We start from the raw sequence: 20507 nt of genomic DNA on the forward strand, positions 1-20507 counted from the left end.
ATTTAAGCAGTGTTTGTACACTTAAAAAAACTATATCCTCCAGCCTCTCATGCAAATAAGAGTGGATGTGTGTTAAAATTCTGGCCAATTGAACGAAGATAGATATTTGAGATAGGCTTCTGGAAAGTTCCCTAATAAGGAGGCTGATTTACTTGGTAGGGATATCACATCCCCTCCTGAAATGGGGATGTGATATCTGGAGCTGCAGTGGGCATCTGTGATCATTAGCCTACCTAGAAGATGCAAAGCAAGTGACAAGGATGGCAGAAGAGAATATAGGAGTCTTGAATACATATCATATCATGAAATCATCTTACTTGATTTGGAATATCGATCTATCTATGGACATTTTTTTTACATGAGGGAAAAATAAACTTCCGTATTTTTTAAAAGTCTTTTAAATATCTGCTATTCATAGACAAAGACAATTCCTAACTGATATAACATAAGTGAACAAGGCCATGCTAAAGTGTAAGAAAATATGTAAAGAGGAATTATAGGTGTTGGGAGCTATGACAATTGATTATAGTGGAAACTAGTCTAACACTTAAACTGCATCTTGGTAAGTTGGAAGGACTGGTTTATAACTTCAGAGATTTGAAAATTTAAGACTATCTCAAGAAAAAATTGATTATGCTACAGGAATATAAAATTTGTTGGATAGAAAAGGCAAATAACCGACAGGGCATGTAGAATTTTATAACACAATATGCAAGCACTTACTCAGAATGCAAATTGCTAACCATTGACTGCCTTACTAAGAATGGTTGTTAGAATTTTTCTCACTGGAGGCCTTCCAGAGTGGTTAGATAGCAATCTGTTTAGGCAAGTTTGGGTTCATTCCAGTCTAAAGGCAGATGGATGGACTTGATAACCTCTGAAAGTCCCCTCTGGCCCTATTATTCTACAATTCCCTTTCATACTGAGGGAAAGTTATTACTGCCTCTCTATATATAGACATAGTCATTGAGGAAACCTTTGCTTTCCTTCTGCATATTGCAGATATTTCTGGTAAATAAGAAGAAACAAAACCAAAAAGAACAAATCACTTTAGGAAAAAGATTTCGTGCAAGAGTGAATCTTCTTGACATAGAGCACATTGTTTGAGGCCAATAATCCCACCATTCAGTGTAGTACACATTATCCTGTTACTCTGCAAGAGATCTGTGCATTTTTGCACTGTATCACTCTTTATTTCCTGGGTTTGTCTTCCTGACCAGTTGATTGAGTCTTAGTAGCAAAATGATTGAGGTAGAAGTTAAATGTAAGTATTTTTTTAGATGTTTCCAATCTATTTGGGGTATAAGATGTATATAAGATGTATATATAGGAATAAAAAGAATGAATTAAACCAACACATATTTGCACTGAAAGTTTACCTCAAAAGGTAAGTTTTACTGTGTTAGATGAGATTACTAGACTTTGACCTCAAGCATATTTCTTCCAGTTCTACACATTTTGTTTTGTGTAATTAGTTTAGATGGGTAGAATGCAAACCTGATTTACTGAAAAGGAACTAGAATTCATCTGTCTGGGAGTAGGACATAGCACTCAAAGTAAGAACATGACTAGTAAAAACACCATCTACACTGGTTTTGAAAACAGGAACAAATGAACCAAAACACAGGTGAAAGGTGTAAAAATATAAGCATTTTTTTAATTCTCTAAAATAATCATGTTAGCTAGCTATCCAACAAACACAGACTAGGAAATATAATAGGATATGTGCTCACACACATACATATATCTATATAAACATTTATATACAAAAAAAATTATATATAATTTGTATATAATATTTATATATGCTATATAAATTACTTAAAGAGTATTTTAAATGGAATATTAGTTAACCATAAAAAATGAAATCTTGCCATCTGCAACAACATAGATGGACCTAGAGAGTATTCTACTAAGTGGAGTAGGTCAGACAGAGGAAGAAAAATGTCATATGATTTCACTTATATGTGGAATCTTAAGAACAAAACAAATGAATAAAAAAAAAAAAAAAAAAAAATAGATACAGAGAACATTTTGAAGGTTGCCAGATGTGTTTGGGGGTATGAGTGAAAAAGAGAAAGGGATTAAGGAGTACAAATTCATAGTTACAAAATCATCATGGAGAAATAAAGTATAGCATAGGGAGTATAGTCAACAATATTGTAATAACTATGTATGGTGTCAAATGGGTACTAGATTTATCAGGGTGATCACTTCATAAGTTATATAAATGCCTAATCACTATATTGTATACCTGAAACTAATAATATTGTATGTCAACTTTAATTGAAAAATAAAAAATATATATTTAAAAATAATAAAAAGTAAATAGTTTAAAAAAGAATATTTTAGATCTATTATTATTTATCTCTAAACTTCTTTGAGAACTCATGTAATGTCCAATTGACCTAACTGAAAATTAGATAATTCAGGTTTTTAGAGCTTCTGCTCTGAGAATATTAGATAGTTCTCTGAGCCATTTATTGAACTGTACAGATTTTTTTCTTGGCACTCTGGATTTTGTACCTGTTGTCTGAATGAGAAAACACAACACATTTCAGCTAATAGAACTGAAAAGTGCTCTTTGGGGTTTGTCCTTCCCATTTGCCTTGTATCTGACACTCAAGCCTTGGCTCACAGTCTCACTGACCTATTTCAGAAGAAGTTCTTTGAGCAGAGTGATCCCACTTTGGTTGGCATCTTAGGATTTCCACAACCACAGTGGGTTGTCTGGATTTGTTGTACAATTCCTTATGGCATAGAGAGGTCAACTTGATTTTATGTTCTCTCTTAATCACAAACCTAATGGGTAATTAAGATGCAAATTCTCGGTTAATATAAATATATTTGAGTGGTGTAGTTTTCCTCAAAAGATTAATTTTTAATGAGTTTCTTGTGTCTAAACTCAAATATGCAAGTAAATGTAGAAAGGTTTGGAGAAACATAAAATATACATGCATATTTCTCTATATCTTCACCATGAAAAAAAATAAATAATCGTTTGATTTGGTTAAGAGGAGACTAATTATGGGAAGCTTGGAAGTCACCAGTCTCAGCTATTTTATTTTTCTGAATATTTAGTACTTTGAGATATTTAGTTACGATGGCATTAATACATATGTGACTCAGTGGAATAGGGTTTACTACATAAGTAGCAACCATAGATCAGAGAAAAAATAGCAGAAATAGTTTTTCTCCTTTTTTGCCATTGTGAAAACATTAGATATTCAGAACTGAAAACATTGGCTGAAAGATGTAAAAAAAATCTCTCTATATGTAGAATCTGTAAGATTTACAGAATTCCAGATTGGGATTAATAAATCTCAAACCTTCTAATAATTTATAGTTACTTCTCATTAGAATGATATTATATTTTTTCCTTCAAAATTTAAACTTTCTTCATTGAATGATTTTGAGAAGTCTCTCATTATTCCTTCCAGATCCCATTATGAAAGTTGAATCCTGAATATTTTTTTTTAAATTCCTATTGTTACTGGTGCAAATCTACTTCAAAGAGTTAAAATTAATTTCTCTATTTCCTTTCCACATCCCTCATCAGATGAAAGCACTATTTTTTTTTCCCCCAATGGGATAGAATTAATGGTGAGATTGAAACTTTCAGTACTGCAAATGCAAGCTTGTTATATAATTTCTCAACCTGTTCACTCAATACATTTTTTTTCCTGCTCAAGCAATTAATAAAATTGACAAGGAACATATAGTTGCTCAAAAATGTTTTTCAGTTCATTTTCTACAAACTATCTTGCTGCTTTAAGAATGGGTCAGAGGAGCATTTGAGATCTTGTTCTCTGGAATATGTCATCAATTTGGCTCAAATAAACTTTTATAAAAATTTTAAAAAATTAAAAAAAGAAAGATTGCTGAAGCATGACAGTTTTATACTCTTTTCTGAGTTGATATGTGAAAGCCTACTAGTCAAAATTGGAGAATGAAAACTCAAGGTCACAGTGTTTAAACCTTGCTCTCAAACTGCATTTCTGTGTGACTCCTGGGGATTCCATTCAACCTCAGCTACTTCCTTTAATTTCTTACTTTTTCAATATCAAGCAGCTTGTGTCAAAAATCAAATAATGAATCAGCATTTGAGGCTGAGTAGAGAGCTTGGCGACAGTTTGTTATAATTCATATTTTTGAATAATATTAAAACAGTCATATATTTCTCAAAGTTAAGGTATAAGATAGTGAAACTTAGGCATCAACATTGGTGATATTTTAGTAGCTTGTCAAAGATGGGATTCTGGTTGCTTAAAATAGTAAACACACCTTCCAAATTCCTAACTTACATCTGTAAAGAAATTCACTTAATGCTACTCCCCATGTCATCAACTTTGACTCTCACTTACATAAACTATATATAATTATACATTAGAGAATAATACCCAACATGCCTTATTTGGGGAGCTGATCAAGGTGAAAGAACAGATGACTATATAGCTCAGTTTTTTGGCTATAATAATGCACATTTTTTATCCTCTAAGAATAAATCACATAACTTGCTACATGTATGCAACAATTCTAGTCTTCATATCCTTAACAATAAAACAATATAACACCCTTATATTGCAAATATATTCTACTTATCATTTTTACTCTCACTTTACAGATTTTTGTAATGCACTCTAAGTGAGTCACACTGCATCCTCATCTAATGTAACTACTCTAGGTCTAATACCAAATTTTTTTTTTCCAGCTCCAAACTCATATCTCTCTACTCAGGACTGTACACTTCCAACTTACCTAAGAACTCAGAGTTCTCTTGAGGGTATAATGCTTTCTTATGCACTTTTGTTTTCTGTACATATAGTTCCCTATTTTTGCAATGTTCTTCCTTCCTTCATTTGCCCGTCCAACTCTTAGAATGAGACACAGATCAACTATCAGCTGTCTTGGGAAATTTTTCTTCATGCCCTAAAGCATAATTAGATGCTTTTCATTTTATTATTTCCTAGCAATTTTCACTTATGTCCATTCTGACATGTGGATTACATTAAGAAAGAAAATAGGATTTTCTACATCCCCCGTGCTTAGGTAAGTGTCTGGAATACTATCAGTACTCAATAAAAGTTTACTGAAGTTAATAAATAAATTGAATTTAGGGAAAACTTTACTGTGCTTCTATTGGCACATTAAAAAAAAAATCATTTTGGTCTCCTACTCATTATTACTTCTTACAAATTATCCTTTGTTTTTTATTATATCGGGAAGGAGGGTGAGGAAAAGATCCAGATAGATGATGAGTCCCAGTGTCCGTGAATATTGATATAAATTAAAAATTTCAAAAGTGGTGGAACTACTAACAGTTCTATAGGGGAGAGATTACTGGAGTTTGGGAACATGAGTTCTCTGGCTTGTGGTTTCACACAGACCTTCTACCTAAAAGGTTCGTATGTTTGAGGAACAGTCATAATAGGAGTTGTTTGAACCAAGGAGTAAAGTTCTATATAAAAGCAAGTGCCATTTCTTCTCCAGGTTTTAGATAAACAGAATATAAATTCCTCTGGGTGCAAATTTTAGATCCATGTTTTTGGCTTGCATCTTTTTAAGATCAAAATCACCTGAAAGTTAATTCAGCAATAATTGAAGGTCCACAATGCACTAGGATTCTAACCACAGGAAAAAAATAGATTAAAAAATATGGAAGTAGTGTAAGTTAGTTTAAAATCATTCTTTACCAAAAAAAGAGACACAGAATATGAGGTAGAGTTTTAATGAAGAACATCTCTTTTTTTTTTAAAGTTAGATCCTTCAATGTTTGATCATTTTTAAGCTATTAGTATGTCTATATACCATAGTTTTATATTTATAAAAATTTCTTGTTTCTGTGGTTATTTTTAAAAATAATTCTGTTTGGGGTTGGAGAATACTAATTAATATCACAATAACACTAATCAAAGATATAAATCTCTACAAAAATATTTCCTTCCAATAAACAATAAACTACTTTAGATTATCCTTCAACTGCTGAGCTATGAAATAGAATCAAATTACTTGTGTCATCATTTCCCCAGTGGTATTTAGTTAGTTAGTTATCTGTCTCTAGAAGTCAATATATTCAGACTGTTGAACTTAAAACCCAAATCTCTTTAGCAGGATTAGTTTAGAAATTACACCTGACAGATCAGTGTCAGATATCTGTGTAACAGCAAATTTCTAACTAAATAGAATTTGTAAAACTTAAGAACAAAAAATGAATATATATGTGCGTGTGTGTGTACCTATGCATGTATATGCATATATATGTACATACTTATATTTAGTATAGTCTTCAAGAGTTATGCTACCTTAATTCCACATAGGTATCATTTGTCACCGTAAATAATATCTGCAATAGCTTTGACACAGTTATAGAAGATCTATTCTTTCTAAGAGTTGTGACTTTTCTTCTGAGAAGTATTAATTTGGCCCTGAAATCAACCAGTGTTAGGGCTCATGGCTTTTCACTAAACTAACTGCATTACTTACACTACTCTCTCTGAGAGAAAATTCTTACAGTTGAGATAGATTTGAGACTATTCGATTCCCTTAGCATTACTTAATACAAAGTAATGAGTATAGTGATATCTCTTAAGCTGTAGGAGCTTTAGCAATCAAAAGTAGTCTCAGCATACAAACCCAGGTCCTCCTGGCTAATTCTAGTCATTCGTTTTCTAGGTCTAGGCTTAGTGATGTTTCAAATGACTTGTTTCAAACTACACACAGGTAAAGTTTTCCCCCATTCACTTTAAACTGTATGTTGCTGATAGACTTTCCATAACTTTGCATGAAATTGTTGTATTTCCTCTATACCTGAGGTTTTGGATTTTATGTGCTGAAATGCCCTTTTCTAGCATGATAAGCTCATTTTAATGTAGAAAGAGATTGGCAATATTTTTCAATATGAATTTTTAAAATAAGAATAGGAAAAAATTCACTGATACAGTAAAGTGAAAGTAAAAACAACAAAGAGCTCCAAATTCATTTCCCTGCTTTACCAACTTCTTTCTTTCCTTCCTTCCTTTGTAGTAGCTGCAAGTTAATGTTATCCCACTCTGAAATCAGTGTTGTAACAACTAACAAAAAGCCACCACAGATAAAGTATTTCCTTTCTGGAAAAATTAAAAAATGGAGTAGTGGATATTTGAGCTAAGAATTAATTCCTAATTTTTTCATTAAATTTATTTAATTTTCTCAAATAAATTAATTACATCTATTTAATTGATCTAGATTAATAAGTTTTTGAATTATTTAAAACACATAAGGTTTAAGCAAGAAATTTTAAAGATAACTAATTTTCCTATGGTAAGTTGCTACAAATCATAAAGGTTGCCATTTATCTTTGTCCATTTTTGAGAAAGCCTCTAATCGGTAAATTACCTCTAAAAATTTTCAGCACTTTCTCACATGACTTAGTTTTATGAATAATAATATAAAAGAAGAAACAACAATTTGGTACCTAAAATGCATATATTAGAATAAATACATTACAATTACTGGAATGTAAAATAAATATATTAGAATAGATTTTGATGGTTGGAGAAAACTGTAATTGCACATATTAGAAAAATTATATTCCAAGTGGCAAGTAAAATAATCAAATGGAGTTTTAAAAAAATCTTAATATGCATTATTTCAAGGAGTTAGATCATATATATTAGAACCTTATTTTTCTAATCAAATATGCAAATATATTATATACTCAGAATTATGTATTAAAAGGTTCAGAATAGAAAAGAAAGAAATCATAAAACAACAGTTGTTGTGTTTTTACATGCATATTTGTATGTTTGGGTGGTGCGTTTTTCAGATATCAAAGAATTTCATTCCCTAATCAATTTTAGTAAACTCTCTCTCTCTCTTCGCATACTTTATCCCCTCATATCCAAAAGGACATTGGTATATTCACTGTAAAACAATCACATAAGATTACATTATCACTTTTTCTAGAGATACAGAAGATAAAATCCCTTTTTGCAGTGACCTGAAGAGTTTCAGTATATATAGTTTTGCATTTAGTTTTTTTTTAATTAAATGTATTGGGGTAACGTTGGTTAATAAAATTAAATCTGTTTCAAGTGTACAATTCAACAACACAGCATCTGTTTATTGCATTGTGTGTTCAACACCCAAAGTCAAATTTCCTTCTGTCACCATGTATTTGATCCCTTTTACCTTTATCTATCTACCCCTTTCCCCCTTTACCCTCTGGTAACAAATAGACTGTTGTCTGTGTCTATAATTTTTTGTTTGTTTGTTTTGTTCATTTGTTGCTTTCAGTTTTATATACCACATATAAGTGAAATCATATGGTTCTGAACTTTTTCTTTCTGACTTAGCATGATTATCTCAAGATCAATCCATATTGTTGCAAATGTCAGTATTTCATCTCTTTTTACTGCTGAGTAATATTCCATTGTATATAGGTACCACATCTTCTTTATCCAGTCATCCATCAAAGAACACTTCAATTATTTTCATGTCTTGGCCATGGTGAATAATGCTGAAATGAACATTGGGGGGCATATATCTTTAGTAGTAAATGTTTTCAGATTTTTTGGGTAGACACCCAGAAGAGATATTGCTGGGTCATATGGTAATCCCATTTTTAATTTTTTGAGGAAACTCCATAGTTTTCCATGGTGCCTATACAAATTTACACTCTCAAACAGCAGAGCAGAGTGTGCCACAGAGACTGCTATTCCCTTGTAAGACCATTTTCTACAGTAAATGTAATCTAATGAGAATTGTGAATACAAAGTTTTCTCTTGTTCATAGCCACTTTAAATATTAATATAATAAATTACCTTAAGAATGTAAAATTTTAAAATAGCGTTTTGATATATTGCAGTCAATCTAGTCTCTATCGGTTGAGTTTACTCACTTCTTACGTCATTCTTTGCATGGTTGTGAGGATTTTTGTGGAAATATTCTGTGTTGAGAGCCAAGGCTTGTACTGTATAGAATGTGTTTTTATTGCTCATGAAATTTAGATATAGTGCTATTACCACCAATATGAAATACTGTGTAGGAAGAGATACAATTTTCTAAATGTAATGTGGTAATTTTGAACATTCTTATTGTAAACATTTTATAAGCACATTCCCATATATGAGTATACCCATATACAAAAATCAATTTTTCTTTTTCAAATGTAGCTAAATTATGGAGATTAAAATATCAGTGTTATAGAAAATCATTAATAGTAGATATCTTTTCATTACCTTCACCAAGGAGAAATTGATTTTTCTAGGAAACATTCAGAAAACACTTCGGTTGATACAGAAGCATTACAAAGACTAGACTATCATTTTAAAAATATTAAACTTTTCTCCATATTAATTTTCATAAATGATAGAAGTATACCACCAGATATGGATCTTTTATTAGAAAAAAACATATCCATCTTTGTATCATATCTTAGGCTTTATGTATAATTACAGGAATTAGCGTATGTGCTTAGCATGCAACAAACAGAAAACAATAGAAAGATAAGTGATTTAGACAGAACTATTCTGCAAAGGAAAAGCATTTCTAAAGATTAATGCAATGTCTGAATAAAACCGTTTTTTTTTTATTATATATTTACAGTCAATAAGAAAGTTCCTTAGAGACTTGATAAGCTGATGCTTAACTGACTCTTCATAAAACATTTTTCATTAGGTGTGACCCAAAATTGGGACCAAAATTTAAGGTAGGAATGTAAACTCAGTTCTTATGACATGTTTTTGTCTATAGTCCTCTCTCATTTAAATACAAATCATATACATGTGATAAATCTGGTATTGCCTAAAAGATTTGTTTTTTATCTATGTGTCAGGGCATTCTACTAGGCCAAGAAGACAAATAAATTACTCATTTTTTTTTTCTCAATGCAGAAATACTTAATTAAACTGCTGACTTTGGTGTGACTATATCTTTTCAGTTACCTTGATCCTACCACCCTATCTGAGGATCCTACCATAAAGATCCTCAACTCTATGTAGTTGTATAAGATCAGAGAATTAGATGAAAAACCCTCTAATAAAGTAAATGGCAAGTAGAAATCCAAATATACTTCTTGTTTTTTCTAAGTCCACCAGAGGTCATAATAAATTACTTAGGTTTTTAAAATACTTTTTTTTGGTGAAATCTAGAAATATTTAAAAGGCCGACATGGTACAATCAGCTTCCTACTGATAAATCAGGAGAGACAAAAAAGTTACCACTTGTGATAAAGATATGAAACTTGAAACAATTAAAAAACATAAATTGGAACAAGAAAAAAGACTGAAATATAAACAACTATATACTCTAATTCTATCTCAGTCTGAAGTATATGCTGATCTTTTTGAAAATCAAGATAAAGTTGACATTCAAATAATTGATATTTTTAGTTGAATTCTGTTTTATCATTAACATATTCTTTACCTAGATTACAACTGTAAATTTTATTAAGGAAGTGAAGTACATTTTCATATGATATACAATACAAAAAATGCTTAAGATATTCAAATCTGTGTAATCACCTCTGAGGGAGTATTTGGCAACATGATGATTTTGCTCTTTTAGAAGCCTAGTCACACATGTCTATCTGATTTTTTTTTTAATGTAATAAGAAGCCAGAATTATAACTGAAGTGAGTAGAATTAAGCTCTAAAAAATATAATTCATTTCTGAAAAGAAAATTAAACATTTTAACTCCTATCACTTTATAATTGAGTGCTTTACTTTCTATTAATATCATTCTTATTAATATACAATTATAAAAAATAAATGTTGCAAAACCTTTAAATAAAAATACACGTGTTCATAACTGAAACTGAGAACTTGTTGGCTCCTTATGTGACCCTGTCAGAGTTGAAGGCTAAGAAATAAAACTTGGCCAAAGAAGGAAGACCTTTATCTTCTCAGTCTGAATATGTCCACTGAGTCAGAGTAATTGGACATCCCTTCAGAAAGAGGGGAAAGACCTAGTGACCCAGTTGATCTGTGTTCTCTTGACATCCTTAGAAAAGATTGCCTTTCTAAGATTTACTCTTTTTCCAATATATCTCTCCCTCTCTGGTCTTGAATTCAGTTTACTTCAGCCCAGAGTTCGGGGACTGGCAGCCAGTAAGCCCTGTAATGTTTCTTCTTTGTCCTATACATTGTGGACAGTACAATATTGTAGAAAACAGTAGCTGACTTTGAACACTTTAAACACATACAGATATGAAGCTCCTGCTGAAAAACTGGAACTTTTGGTGACCTAGGGCCTTTTTCCACATGGCAGCAAGTAGTTTGTGTGAATCTGTCCACAGAACAGACCTGCATCTCCAGTTTTCTACAGTTCATTTGTTCCTTATTATCTTACTGACCACAAAATGAAGAACAGCCTTCTCGCTGACATTAGCTTCAATAAATATCCTTTGTGTTTCACTCAGCCAGAGAGAATCTCAGTTAGAGACTTGTGGCCTAGTGGTTTCTTTTCTAACTTCTTCTAATGGCTTGGTTCACTTGACTGATAACTCGATTCAGTTTCCAGAACTCACCTTAATCTTTTACTGTTTGTTTGTTTGTTTGTTGTTTTCATTTATCTCACATTTAATTCCCCTTCCTTAACCAATGTTATTAAAATGTGCCAGTTGCAATGAATTTTTCATTGACTTTGAGATTTTTATTATTTCTCAAAACCTATCATAAATATATAGGTACAGCCTTGACCACTGTAAAATTTAGATGTTTGCTTTAAAAAGAAATAAATTAAAAAAAAAAAAAAGTTAGTATAACTTCATGGAAATAACATTCAGGAAAATTTTCCAATGACTACATCCTAGTAAAATATTTGTTGTAGAGGTTTTACTTCAAATAATCTTTATTTAAATAAAGGTTCAGAGAAACAAGCATATAACACCGTATGGTATCAGTCTACTGTGACAGAGGCTTCTCAACTGTCCTTTGTTCAAAAGTATCTTTTCTACGGAATATATAATTGTTTAAGAACTCAACTTCAAAGTCTGCATGTGTTTCTTTTTCTAACAGAATTTTTCAATAAAGCACTATAGTTGCCACTTTGAAATGCATATTGTCTTTGGCAATAAAATTTGTGTTTTCTCAATAACTGATATGGTTATGGTTGAAAGAAAAAGCAGGTTATAGGTTCTCTTTGAACTTTCATTTGAACTAGGAAAAATTTAATACTTAGTTGCATTGTTATGCAAACGGACTCACCCCGACAATGTACTCCTTCATCATACCCATCTGAGCAGTCCAAGACTCCATTGCACAGTTGGGATAGATGAACACATTTCTTGGCACCAAGGCAAGCGATGTGATTCAAGGGACACTTGATTTCTACTTCCTCAGGACCTGAAAAAAATGTAAAAGGAAACAGAATGATATGGATTAGCTTCGTTTTTTTATAATATTGACACTGTTATGACAAAAATTTACTAGAATTAATTTACAAAACTTTAGAAAATACTACCAGAGGGCAGCTCTGATTCTGAGACAACAAAATTAGCCTATATGATTAAAACCTTAATTTTAAAAAGATGCACAGGAATCAAAATATTGTGTATTTTTTCAAGTCATTAAAAACACAACTATTCTTTCCTACACTTAAAAGTAGCATAGATTAAAAGTCTGTGGGTTGGTTTGAGTCACTGTTCAATCTCTTATTCTTAGATAAGTGAGCAAGGTATTTAAACTGTATAAATCTCAATTTCCTCAACTGTGAAATATGGATAATGACAACTTCTTGGCATGATTCTTGATAGAATTATATCAGGTAACATGAACAAAAATGTTTTAGTGGAATTTAAATGAAGTCATGACAATCTAAAAGTTATTTTATTTTTAATCTGTTCTTTAGAAATATAAAGACTAGCTATTTACATACTTATTTATATGTGGCTTCTTTTGTAAAAAAACAAACAAACAAACAAACAAACAAAAAAACAACCTTTACTGTGCAATCTAATATAACAGAAATTGCTAAAGAGTAGGGAGGTAATAATGAACAAGGCATACTAGTTGAATTTACCTTCTGGTGGTAACTCTATATAATAACCCTTTGTGTTTTTAAAAACATACTTAAGTCAGAGTATAGTCTTTTCTCAAAGTTCACCCACTCCAAATCTTCATCAAATATCCAAATTATATATTGCTGTATGTCAATTTCAGTTACATTGTTGTAACTGAATCCCAAATCCTATTTTTACTTTTATAGGCAGTCTCCAAATTCCCCATATTCTTAATCTTGCCAAGCTCTCTCAAATCCAAAGTGCAGTCATACCAATATGACTACAATTATGTATCAGTCTGATACTGATTATTCCAACAGCCCAGATTCCATAGACAGACACGTTTAGGTTTTAATCATAGTTCTATCAAAAATCCATGGGACATTAATCAACTAAGCATTAGTTTTTTTTCATCTGTAAGTGGAATTATCAACTGAGTCAACTTTGTAGGGTAGCTGTGAATGTTGAAAGTTATTGATAGCAATGCACTGAGCACTGAGAGATGAAGGCTCAGAGTAGGAATTCATGTGCTAATCATGTAAATAAACGCAGTGAGGTGGAATAGTTAACAGACTCTGGAGCCTTGCATATCTGTATTTTTCATGTATATTTATACAATTCCATCACTTATAAACTGAGCAATTTGGGCAAGTTATGTACTTTCTCTAGTTTCACCAGGTTGTTGTAAGGATTATATCAAAAGCTCTTAGCATATTTCCAGGCAAGCACCATCTAAGTATTTGCTGATATCATAGTTAAATAAAGAATGTTCCAAGAAGGGGAGTTGCCTTTCGGTAAACATTTGTATACCATAACTTTCTTTTCTGTTGCAAGATCCAAAAGAAAAGAAAAAGCTCAAAAATTTATGTCTTATCTCACTGTTTAGTTGAGGCAATCTAATAGCAGTAACAAAAAGGCCAATCTAACATATTCTAGGTTATGCAAAATTATGAGAATTACAGAAGACAGCGATGTGATAAAATTGGAAAACAAAAAAAAAAACTACAAAAGAAAATTTTTAAAAAGCTGGAGTTGCTAAAAGTAAGGTTTTTTGTAATGCTTTATCAAAAATAAATTATAGATGTATGTGATTTTGTTTGATGGTAAAACAGCTTTAAACCTTTTGTGATTGAAGGATGCAAACAAATTTTTATGATGTAGCTTCACTGGCTCCAGTACTGTATCTCTGCATTTTTTCATGTATATTTATACAATTACTGTGATAAAAGGCTATTTGTTTTATTAAACACCTGTCACCACAAAGGAACAACTAATTTTACTATAACATGTCTCTGTAAGTTGAGTATCAATAACTTAAAAAATATGCATTTTTCCATATATATAACTAAAGTACTAATACATAAATTAAATTCTATTTATAGGAATAAAAGAGTAACTCCACTGAGAGTTTCTAGTTACTGAATCTTATATTTATGAGATTAACATACTTTTAAAAATATATGTGTGCAAATTAGCTTTGAAAGTCTGTGAACTACTATGACCAGCAGTCACAAAGTAGTTCTTAAAATTAACTGGTTTATTCTTAAAAAGTTTTAAAACATTTATCTTTGCATAAATATTAAAAAAAGTTGTGTTTAGGCTGGATATATTAAAATCACTCCAGAAAAAATTTACCTCCATCAAAAACAAACAAACAAACAAACAAGCAAACAAAAGCACTATATAAACTTGGGAGGTTTTGGAGTTAGAGACCAAAATGTGACTCAGTACTTCCTCCAAGAAACAAGATTTTAAAAAAATTATACACGTGTTGGCTCAAGTGAAAGTATGCTTTTTCATTTTTAAGATTGTCAGGTAACTGATGAACGTGACACGGAGTGAAATGTACATCTGGTATTCAGAAAAAAGGCTCAGCTACTTACAAATTTTGAGAGAACAAAAAAAAGTTTGGATTTCTCAAAAGCAATATATAGAACTATTTAATTCTTTCAGTATTAGAACTTGAGAAAAAAGAAAAATTTGTTTGAAAGAATGAAATAGCTTTTTTTTTTTTCTAATGGACTTTGATATTCTTTTGTCTTGGTTTCTGTCAACACTGGATAAACAGTTAGATAACTGGCCATAGATTGATAGATTGTACCTTAACCAGTCCTTCTCAAATTTTCATATGAAAGCATAATTAGATGAGAATTTTGCAAGTTACATAGATGCAAATAGCAGAAATCATTTTAGAGGTTGCCCCAGGTCTTATGAATTAACTTTAAAATTGAGGGAATCAATATCTCAAATCTCTTTGACCAAATCTGGGGTACTTTGGTTAAAAACTCTGCCAAAACCAGTATTTTGTTGTTCCTTCTGAAAAATGGAAATGGGATATTTTGTTTAGAAAACTCTGCTAAAACCAGTATTTTAATGTTGTTCTTTCTGGAAAATGGGAATAAAGATGGGGCAGTATGAGAAACAACAATGACTGCCTCAACTAAAATTCTTCCAGAAGCCAGATAATAAGGATATTAGTGTACTGTTGTTTTAGGAACTAATTCATCCTTGATACCCAATTATTATTTGTGCTGTAAAGGCTTGTACTATCTGATGGAGGCCCTCTAGTTGTCCTTTGAAGAGAAAACTCAAATTAATCACCACTTCTACCCACTTACCTGTATGACAAAGAGAGGCAATGTGATAATGAAGCCTACCTGAATTCCTGAAAATATGTCTATGGTGCATTTAACTATTCACCTCTTGAAAGCTTTTAGGCATTCAAAACATTTTATGACCAAATATCATATTCTGAACATAGCAAGGAGCAGGATTGGAGGTTCCCTGATAAACCTGAAAGTACCTCTTTCATTGCCAAATCATGTGGATTTGGGGGAATCTGGGAAAAGGACTGTGATAACAGGGTAGTATGCAAGAAATTTCAAAATACTACAAAGATACTTCAAAATTTAACAAGTATGGTAGTCCTAGTGGGAATATCACTTCAATTTTCAGTAAGGCATATTCAAAAAATATTTGTCATCCCTCAAATCTAATTTTAGGTGACCTGAGTAAAGTAGAAAAATTTTACATACAGTAATTACAAGAAAGAAAACTTCACTATTAGGAGAATTTAAAATATATCAACACAGAATAATATTTATATTAAATTTTTATGTCTTATCCAATTAGTTAAAATAGGATTCATTTTTTAAATGCAAACTTTTTGTAAATAAGCCTACTAGGATAAGGCAAGGATAATGTGATTCATCTGTATGTTTTTGAATGTTTAAATTATTTTTTACACATAAATATCTTACTCTGTTCAGTAAAAGGTGGTGAGCCTTATCAAATGTCATTTTTGATTAGAGATAATTGACATAGTGCATTTTATAAAGGAGGGGAGCTTTTTTCTTCTATAATGGCATATACAATAAAATATCTCCACTTGTCATTATATGATTGTATCTTAACAGAACCAGCGTCAATCCTCTACCCCCCAAAGTTATCTTCTTTACCTGACACTCTATCATGTTCCGCTTTTTCAATTGTGTCTTATCAAGATTTGTTGCTTGGTTATATTATACTTTCCAATGGTTCTAAGTCCTTGGACTGCAATCTCATCCAATTTTTTCACCTTGCACTCAAGAATAAGGTTATGTTTGCTGATTGAACATTCCATCATGCAGCATTCCTTTTTTCTTACTTTTTTCTTCTTTTTTAAACTGATAAGCTTCTTCAAAATATAGACTGGATCTGTGTATTTCCATTTTCTTCTACTGTAGCCTCTGCTTCCAACACTGCTGAGCTGCTTCTCCCCAAGGTCTCCATAGTTCCGCTAATGCAGAAGCCAGCAGTATACGCGGTATTCAAAACTGACCAGAATTTCTTTCTCTTTGATACACTTCACACCATTATTTCTCATGCCTTCTATACTCTAGTCACACTATTACTGTTGTTGATGTCATTGTTCATGTTATTTACACCACTGAGCACACCTGGATACATTTCACATATACTCTTTCAATTTGGCTGTTTCTGTCTGGGAAATACAAACATCTAATACAGCCTGACACAGAATAGTTGCTCAATACACAGTCGTTGAATGAATGCTCAGTACTTTTTAACACCTGGCTAATTTCTACTTTCTTTCCTGTGGTAAAAGTTACTTTTTCCCACCATAAATATATTCTCAGAATAGATATTACAAATACCATTTTAACCCACACTACTACTCTCAAAATCATGATCAATCTTAGTTTCTGGCCACAACAAAACCGAACCCCTTCATCTGATTTTATTAACTAATTAAACCTTAATTTGCATTGCTTACAACATATTATTTCTGAAAATGTATTATATAATCCAATATTATGTTTAATATTAATCAGATAAATGATATTAAATATCTTTATGTTATATACTACTTTTCTCAAAAAGCATGGAGTAAATAAAGTGGTTCACATTCTTTACAGTTTTCATAAGTGGCACGTATTGCTGTAACTATTTTGTTTCTCAGCTGTGAAAATTATAATAGATGTTATGATGAAATAGTTCTATATAATTAATTGCAAAGGAATTACCTCTTCCCTTGGAAAAATGATTGTAATATTTCCAGGAAACTGGATATGATTTTGTGAAAAAATATTCTTTTTTAATGTAAAAACATAAATGTAGACAAGAAAGCACTTGCAATCAAGTTAATGATGCTACAGAAATCTTAATGTGTTACTTAGTTACAATGACACTAAAAATTGTTTTTAAATGACTTCAGGAAAGTTAATTTTAAAAGCAATTGTCAGAAATTCTTAGAAATCATGGGATCTTCAATTTAATAAATATAAACTCTCCACAGAATTCAGTTCTCAAATAGCTAAATATTGTAAGGTAATCTGGCAGTGGAAATAGCCCATATATTGCTCAGTATTTTTAAAAATCTGTACTAGGCTTTACTAGAAGCTGAGTAGCAAATAATTCTTCAAATTTTAATCAATTCTTAGTCTTTAAAGTGAATAAACAGATATAATAAAATCCAAATCAAATAAAATCCAAAATGATATAATTTAAAACTCTGAATTTTGATGGTATTTTATGCTTTTTAGTGGTAACTTTACATACCAATTTATTTTTACTTGATTTTATATCAACTAATAATAAGATTTTATTCCTACATTCAGTCTTATATTATAAAGAGGGAGGAGTAAAAAAATAAATAAAAGCACTTGTGCATCATTGAATATATGTGAAACTGCATATATCAATACAGCTAATAAATTGTACACAGATCTTTGTATTGTAAAAAAATTAAAAGTAAAATAAACAATGTCTGCATGAGTTCATAGAACAAAATGAGATATCTACAAAAAAATTTGGATAATGTTTCTCAAACCAGGTTTCATTTACTCCTTATGATAATCATGAGAAGTAGATATTATTATTATACCCATTTTTCAAATGTGAAAAAAGAGTCTCAGTGGGGTCAAATGCTTCAAGTTTAGACAACTAATAAATGGTACATAAAAACTCTAATTCAGAGATTTGGTCTCTACCTCTCATAATCTTTATACTATGTCACAGTGTTTTTCACAAAGAAAATTTGATGAAGAGCCCACAGTCTGAGCTTGCCAATGAATGATTTTGCTAGGTGAAAAAGAAAGAGGTTTACTTTACAGACGATAATTACATACAGAAAAATTCAAAAGAGATGGGAGAAATGTGGTATATTTTAGGGAGGTGAAAATTGCCACTGAATGAAGTAGAGTATAAATACTTATTTCATAAGATCCTGATCCTATAATCAAACACAATTTACTTTTACATATGAGCTATTTCGCCTGATTATTTTAAGTAAAAACAAGAAATTTATAGTATTTAAAAAAATTAAAATTGAATTTATGAGTTTCAACTTTTAAATAATACGATATTAATTGATATCATTTGTTAATCTACATGATTATATTTGAGGATCAGGAATATGAATAAGAACCTCTAAAGATATATGTACACTCAATCTAATAGTAACCCACTCAAATAAAATAATTTCTGTGTAAAATGGATTTCTGTAATGCTTTATTTGTTTGTATATTTTGAATGGATGTTGTGAAGATTCAAGAATGGGGAGAAATATAAAGGTGATTGATTATGTCCACTTGTACCTCCCTTAAGCCTTCTCTGACATCTGTTCCATTTTTAAAGGTGCTGGGGAAGACGATTCTGCAACTTTTATAACTTGTTCCAGGGTTAAAATTTTTTTTCTTTAGTCTTCCCTCTTCAGAAGTCTCAGTGTAGGAAAATTTTTTACATCTGACATACAGAGTTTTATGTATTTAATATACGAAAAGTATGCCTGGTTACCTAAGAAAGATTATGCCATATAAAGCAGTTTTGCTATGACCGAAGTCACCATTGTGGCTACTATTATGAGTATGAATAAATGGATGGTTAGTTAAAATTCTTAGTGAAAACTTTCTGGATCACATCAGGAAATATTGTTATATTAAAAGAGAGAAACCTATATTTCTCTGTGTGTGAGTGTGTGTTTGCATATGTGTATGCATATGTTTTCTGTTAATTTTGGAATACATCAAGTGACTTTTATCAGTTTAATTGTCAACAGCAAATATACATATGTTTAACAAATATAGTCTGTCATAACTTCCTGTACTGAATCCAACAAATACAGGTTATGTCATAACCCCCTGGACTGAAACTATAAACATTTAGAATACAGTCAAAATTGTCAAATTAAAATTATTGTATGGACATAGCAAAAGTATTGTAGTTATTAATTATAGCTTTAGAAATGAGAATTTTATCAGGCCAATGGTCTGTCTTGTTTTCTAACCTTCCATTTCAGGGCAAAAATATAAGAAAATAAATGAAATCACTGTATCATGAGTGACTGCCATTACAGTATTGCCATTTATTAAACCCAGTGTAAAGAAGGAAACTTAAATTGATTGATTTAAAAATCAGTGTTATTTAGATGTTTTAAATGCTCCTTTATCCCTCTCCATGCATCTATTCTTCACATGTTAGATTGCTAGATTATCCTACTCTTTATCCAAAGGTCTAGAAATTGCTTTTCCTCTTCTTCCACCTGTTAAAATACATCTGTATTTTTTTTCAAGAGGCCTGCTCTTTGCTAGTCAACTTGATAAAGTAGGTGTTCTCTCTTACAAATAATGTATTTTTCATTTAAACAAGATTATTAACAGAAACAATGGATTAACTCTAAAGACTGAAATTTTAGTACCTCTGTGAAAATGACAAAGGTACTTTTATTTGAGAAGAGGCACTTCATTGATACTCATGTCACACTTCTTGGTGGCGATTTGCTGATTTCTAAAGTTGGCTCTTGACTCTTTTTAAATGAATCAATACGTGTTAAATCAATGAATCAGAAAGATGATGCCTAGTTTTAATTTGCCGAAATCCTACTGAGATTTCAAGCAGTAAAACACATGTTCTAGTCATTTTTTAAACTTCTCTGTAAGAAAAAGATTTACTCAATTTGCAGATAAAATAACTAAGGAAGCAGAAGACATAATATTCCATTTGGGAGTATCTTTCTTCCTAAATACAGGA

The 20507-nt window shown here is 31.0% G+C and overlaps 1 protein-coding gene across 1 annotated transcript in view; it reads right to left on the reverse strand.

Annotated features, from left to right (window-relative positions):
• LRP1B (LDL receptor related protein 1B) overlaps window positions 1–20507 on the reverse strand; it is a 1647539-nt gene that overhangs the window by 1051671 nt on the left and 575361 nt on the right. Inside the window, exon 3 of the mRNA XM_039855262.1 lies at window positions 12187–12324. Coding sequence (XP_039711196.1) covers window positions 12187–12324 — 138 coding nt within the window. The remainder of the gene's footprint in view (window positions 1–12186; window positions 12325–20507) is intronic.

This window comes from Pteropus medius, unplaced genomic scaffold (assembly GCF_902729225.1).
Source record: "Pteropus medius unplaced genomic scaffold, Ma_sr-lr_union100, whole genome shotgun sequence".
NCBI classification, from domain to species: domain Eukaryota; kingdom Metazoa; phylum Chordata; class Mammalia; order Chiroptera; family Pteropodidae; genus Pteropus; species Pteropus medius.